This window comes from Coregonus lavaretus (assembly GCF_964263955.1).
Source record: "Coregonus lavaretus genome assembly, contig: HAP1_SCAFFOLD_6127, whole genome shotgun sequence".
Classification (NCBI taxonomy): Eukaryota; Metazoa; Chordata; class Actinopteri; order Salmoniformes; family Salmonidae; genus Coregonus; species Coregonus lavaretus.
This window is the reverse complement of record NW_028156133.1, coordinates 14,956-21,555: the sequence shown is the minus strand read 5'-3', so window position 1 is coordinate 21,555 and position 6,600 is coordinate 14,956. Positions and strand designations below refer to the sequence as shown.

The window sequence follows — 6,600 nt, the reverse complement described above, 5'->3', positions numbered from 1 at the left end:
GGTGCACGTTTTGTTTTTTGCCCTAGCACTACACAGCTGGTTCACAAAAAAAATGTACTAATCATCAAGCTTTGATCATTTGAATCAGCTGTGTAGTGTTAGGGCAAAAACCAAAACGTGCACCCCTCAGGGTCCCAAGGACCGAGTTTGGGAAACGCTGGTTTATAGGCTTCTGCAAACACTTAAGGCCTATGGATTTTCTTCCCAGTGGTATAATAACAACACTTCATCTTTATAGTATTTTGATTTACGGAATTAGGTTCATTTATACATTTATAGAAGTAAGCAACATAATCGGATATTAGGCAACATAGGATTTCTGTGTCCTGTTATATTTTTTTTAGAAAACGAATGTTTTATAGGCTATGTCCTCATCTTCATTTATCAACAAAAAAAAAAAATTAATGAGGTGACATAAATCGAGTTGATGTTCGATTTTAAATTAAAGTTGTTGCTCACAATAGGCCTACCAAAATATTTGTTTTTGGGACACGTTTAAAAAAAAAAAATGTTTATAACAATGTAAAAACGTGTGTGCGCGCGCGCGCCTGCATGCGTGTGTCGGTGAAAAGGTGAAATCCTCCTGGGGTTTGAGACGCACGCCGGGTGACCCGAGCTGATCTCTGACCAATAGCAGGAGAGAGTAGAGCAGCATCCCGAGACCTTTACGAGTCCGTACACTTAGCCGTTCTGTATACAGCCTTCAGTTCAGTAGGACACAGAACAACAAACACAAAGCCGGAAAGTATCCTACTACTCCGGTCTCTCTCTCTCTCTCTACTTTACCTTCACGGGATTCTATCATCAATATCCCAAGCACATATCAACAAGTGTTGTAGCCAAATAAGCGGTTGTCTTTTGAAACCCAAAACAATCTTTGGAACGTGGGATGGATTCGACTACATCAATTTCAGACGTATAAATATTCTCCTTTGAGGTAAGTCAGACATTAAGATTCATATTTCGCAAATATTTAACTGGTTTGAAATGTTATGACATTATTATTAGCCTACTATGTGTAAAATCCCTTTCAGGCAAGACTTTTCCTTATATTGCCTATGTTTCTTGTAATCCTCATCACTTTAGTTTCTTATTTCTATAGCCAATATTATTCAGATACATTATACGAAGTTCCTTATTAACCCGTTGTTAATAGCCATTGAACCGGTCTCGCCCTATAACGCCCTAATGCTTTTTAAAGGAGTGGTGACTTGCAATAGCTTCATTAATGTTGACCTCTGCCGCTGACCCGGTGTTCTTTAATTTGAGTGTCATGACCCTGATTTGTCTCAGTTACCGCTGGCTACCACCCACCCACTACCCGGCCCTGTGACGGGGAGCCACGGCACCTACAACTCATCCTGCTCGTTTACAGGGATGCACAGTCAAGTGCCAATTTAAAGTAGTTTACTTTGCAGGCACAAGCACCAATTTAAAGATATTGATGAACATCAGTTGTGTGTTTTTGCGAAATGGAAAAAATGCCCAAACAACTGGTTTTTGATTGTAGGCTAAGTGCTGTGAATTCAGTAGGATGCTAAAGAACCGTGTAAGTTTGGTAAAAATCCATGGAATATGTTCATACATTTGTAAAATGACGAAAAATATGTGTGGCTTTTAATATAATTAGCATTGCGATTTTGGAAATATTGATATCTGCAGGAGTTCGATCTTGTTAAATTGATGTAGTTAAATAATATTTGTATTATTAGCTAATAGGTGAAAACAAAAAATGACCTTTTCATATTGTGCGATAATTGAAATGCAACATTTTCTTTCGTTAATTGACATGCCTATTGTGGATTTACACAGAAATATTTTGATTGAGAAAATGTGCATAATTACAATGTTATTCAACTAAATGTATTTTGAGCAGAGATCTAACAATCATACTTAATTTGTTCGTTACCAAATCTCTTTACTGTATGCTAACCGATTTGATTTTTTTAAAAATGATTCTTCAAAAAATCTATCAAATAAACTAGAGAGGTACATTTTCATTTCAGAAGCGAAACTATTTAAGATCATTTCTGGAGATGGAGCTAAAATCTCTCCACCTCTTTCTCTCTCCAGGCAGAATAGCTACACCATTCCGATTCAAATCATCCCAGATCGGCTCTGCCTCCTCGCCTGCTGTGATGTCTGTGTCTCTGTCCAGCATCCCCGCCGTGAAGGACAAGCCGTTCCACTCCAACCCCCTCAAAGGCAGCCCTGTCCCGGGCTCGGGTTACTACGCTGCCCCGCTGCCCGGAGCCCACCATTACATGGACATCTTCAGGTGCTCTCAGCAGCCCCTCCACCCAATCAAGTCCCTGGGACGGCTAGTCACAGACACCCAGGCAGTCATGCCGTTCAACTTCACCGACCGGAACCCCTCATTCTTCGGCCACGACGGCCACGCCGTTAACGTGCTCCATGAGCAGATCTTCAACACGTCGAACATCCCGTATTTCAATCGGATGATGCCGGGAGTGGGACAAACGATTTACTCCAAGCACGAGGAGCTGGCGACGGTGGTGATCGAGCACGCTACTGGGCCGTTATCAGACTTCAGCAGTCCTGCCTCAAGCGAGAGGTCTTCTGCTCACTCGGTCTCGCCGTCCAAAGCAAGTTTGTTCCACCTCAGGGGAACCGAATTATCATCGAAGAAAACGCGCACTTATAGTTTCAGCGAGGATGATCTGTTCACTGTGCTGTACGGATATACCCGGAGACAGGAGCAGAATACCGGTCACGCCATCTCAGGAGTAGCCCTGCCCGGGAACTCAGGTAGACAGATAAAGCCTCTCGCATATCTCTGTCACACAATTACCTTTGAAATGTTATCGAAAGTGGGTCATTTTCTTAAAAGCAAACGTGTGTTATTGCTTCAGCTGTCCTAACAGGTTTATGGTAGTGGAAAAAGTTTAAATTGTTAGATGCAACATAACATTATTGCTTGCTATTGCCAATTGGGGCTGGAGATTCAATCCGTTCATATAGGCACTAATTCTGTATTTCTAGCTGGGATTTGATGATTATTGGTTTACCTTAGTCCATGTGTATGGCTATTTCAAGAATAATCAAACTGTCAATTCCAGGAAGATTAATCTATGTCTGGGAAACCAGCCCATATTGTCGGTCGTTTTGTGTTTGATTTGTAGGCCCTAATGTTCATAATTGACCACCAGCATCGCTAACTTTAACATTCTCTTCAACAGTTTGTAACAGCGAGCTACTCACCTTGAATACTCCGGCGCTTGAACTACCAGAAGGTAGGCCTCTCTCAATTCAATTCAATTCAATTCAATTCAATTCAAATGGCTATATTGGCATGGGAAACATCTCTCTCTCCTTCCTTCCTTTCTCTCTCTGTTAGAATTTTCAGTTCATACTTGTGAAGTTGCGTAAAGGGTGTTAACTTTAATGTGTTTTCAAATGTCACTTCCAGGGTTAACTATCCACCAGACGAGTTACCGCAGTTTGTCCCACTACGGAGTTTTCGCAGTGAAGAGCGCCATCACCAAGGGAACACGGTTCGGCCCATTTCAGGGGAAACTGGTCAATACGAGCGAGATCAAAACATACGATGACAACACTCTGATGTGGGAGGTCAGTTTAATTGCTTAATTAAGTGCACAATATTGTGTTTAGTTTATGTATTGTGAGCTAAAAGTTTGAACCTTTTGTTTGAACCTTTTGCTTAACAACAACATTTTCTCTGTGTCCATTAATCCAGGTGTTCGAGAACGGCCGGTTGAGTCACTTCGTGGATGGCCGGGGCTCTTCCGGTAACTGGATGTCCCTGGTGAAGTGCGCGCGCTTCCCGGAGGAGCAGAACCTAATCGCGGTACAGAGTAAGGCACAGATCTTCTACGAGGCCTGTAAGGAGATCCAGCCGGGCCAGGAGCTGTTGGTCTGGTACGGGGACTGCTATGTTCAGTTCCTGGGGATTCCTCTCACTCTGAAAGACTCGCTGGAGGAGGGGAACGTCATGCTTCCACATGAAGGTAAGGACATTTTCATATAGAATCAGAGAATCAGAATCATCTTTATTCGAATAGAATATAAAAACTTTTCTCTTCCCCAGTGGGAACTTCATTTGTGGAAAATATTTTCATATAGACGTCACAATACTCTACTCTTATATATTCTATTATTCTATAAATCTATCGCACCTGTTTATTTGTAGCTGCAGCCTTGCCACTAAAATCCACCAAGGTTTTCCCTAATAACATTTGCTTTTATTTCAGATTCTGGAGAGGGTTTTAAGTGTGATCGGTGTGGGAAAGTGTTCGCCTATCAATACTACAGAGACAAACACCTGAAGTACACGCGCTGCGTGGACCAGGGGGACCGGAAGTTCCCGTGCCACCTCTGCGACAGGTCGTTCGAGAAGAGAGACCGACTGAGGATTCATATCCTACACGTTCACGAGAAACACCGACCACATAAGGTAAAATGCCAAATAATTACTAAATAATACATATTCCCGAGTGGTGCTGAAAAATTAGGCTATAGGCCTACTTTCTCCCTAAATCTATAGTTTGTTTTATGCCTACTCCTTTTATTTTACCCCCTTATTCAGTGTTAAAAAACTGCACATTTCCCGAAGGACCTACTTAATGTCGGCTGATTTCTCTAATCTCCCCTCTCTCCTCTGTGTTAGTGACAAATATAGGCCTGCTTTCCTCCTAAATCTGTAACTGAAGGTTCACTCAGTGTAAACTATTACTAAATTTCCCCATAATCAATGTGTCACCTTCTCTCTTGTCAGTGCTCGGTGTGCGGAAAGAGTTTCTCTCAGTCCTCCAGTCTCAACAAACACATGCGTGTGCATTCAGGAGAGCGCCCCTACAAGTGTGTCTACTGTAACAAGGTGAGCACAGAATGACAGGTGTGTGTGTGTGTGTGTGTGTGTGTCATCGAGTCCTTGGGCGTGTAGGTGGGCAGACCCCGATGGAGCTCGAGCTCACCATTTAGAAGCTTCCTCATTTCATGGTGCATTTGGCGCGAGCGGCCTCGTTATTGTCTCCCGGTGCAGGCACGCTCCGCCGAGACACTTCCATGGTGATTAGCGCCAGATGTACCCACCCTATTGTTCCCCCACGCCCCGAGATTACACTCTGAATGTATGGCTCTATGAGGAACAGACGTTTTCTTTGTTGTTTGCAGGATATTACTTCTTCCTCAGTTTTTATGTCGCCTACTTAAATAATGTTTTTGTTTAACCCAAACCCCCTGTTTAACAATGATATGTTAGCCTATATGCTAGTTATATGCTCTTTTAAAATACTATCCAAATGAAAAGGCATTTGAAATCGAATTGAATCCAGATTTTCGATAACAGAATGAATGTGCCAAGCCTGCATTGGTGCCAGCCTATTGCTGTATTGGCCAATGTGTAGTCTTGCCAAACAACCAATGGCTATCAAAGTATTCCGTTCTGATAGAACTGTAGACCTATTGAGTCCACTCATGTCCTCAAACTTCTATGTCCTCTACCCTGTTCTAGGCCTTCACCGCTTCCAGCATCCTGCGCACGCACATCCGCCAGCACTCGGGAGAGCGGCCCTTCAAGTGTAAGCACTGCGGGAGAGCCTTTGCCTCGCATGCCGCGCACGACAGCCACGTCCGACGTACCCACGCCAATGATAAACTCTACCCGTGCGACGTGTGTGGAAGCACCTTCCAAGACGCGACAGAACTCAAGAACCACATGAAGAGTCACAAAAGTAAGATCTGATTGTCAATAGATATTGAAGGAATAGGACACGTTTTGGTTGTACCTAGGGTCTAGGCCTATATCTTGAGTGCAAAACCAAAATACACTGGATAAATATAGAAATAGAATGCTGACTTATGTGTCTAACCTAAATTGCCTAATATATCTGGCATGTTCGTTCTAAAACGTTATCTTTTCGTTATTGACAGAAGGCCCTCTGTCGGAAACCGCAGTTCCTCCTACCATCTCACTAAACGGATCTTTGGAGGATACAACAACGATGTTTTCAGTCACCAAGGACTGCAGGACGCAAAGACTGACCGAGGAGAACTTCTACACTGGCCTGACGATTCTGAACCAAGAATATCGACCCTGGAATTAAAACCATTCCATAGAATTAGAAGGTATTTTTCTAGAGACTGCCAAGGAAATATCAAGTAGAGCTCAAATCGCTATAACACTTTCAAAAGCAACACGCTTTATGTTTTAGAATAATCACTTTTGGGAAATATATTTAATACGTTACTGTATTGTATGACACACTGTAAATTGTTTTTGTTCAATGTATTTATTTATTTGAATCTGTTTTGATGTGAATAATACGTTTTGTTTGTGGCAAAAAAAAAACGTATGTTGTTCGTGGTATTTTGTTATTATTGGTGTTGGTCAATGAAGCCTAATAATGCAAGACTTTAACGAAATGTTACATACATAGCCTACATTTATTAACGTTCGTGAGCACAATTTCTTATAGTTTACATTTAAATAAGCTTGGATTAGTATTATTATGGTTATTATTTAGGCTAAATACTGTATAAACGTGTTGAATGTATACATGCATCCCCAATCAACGTTTATCAATTTAAACTTGTTAATTTATCTGCATACCATATTTA

The 6,600-nt window shown here is 41.9% G+C and overlaps 1 protein-coding gene across 1 annotated transcript; it reads left to right on the top strand.

Moving 5' to 3' along the window:
• Nucleotides 1–2,036: 2,036 nt before the first annotated feature.
• LOC311126749 (PR domain zinc finger protein 14-like) lies at nt 2,037–6,086 on the top strand (the record flags this gene model as incomplete). The annotated part of the gene is made up of 8 exons (XM_084200734.1): nt 2,037–2,769; nt 3,201–3,254; nt 3,431–3,591; nt 3,719–3,989; nt 4,233–4,435; nt 4,757–4,858; nt 5,495–5,714; nt 5,914–6,086. 8 exons carry the CDS (start codon nt 2,037–2,039, stop codon nt 6,084–6,086), a joined length of 1,917 nt encoding a protein of 638 aa, XP_084056860.1.
• Nucleotides 6,087–6,600: the final 514 nt, after the last annotated feature.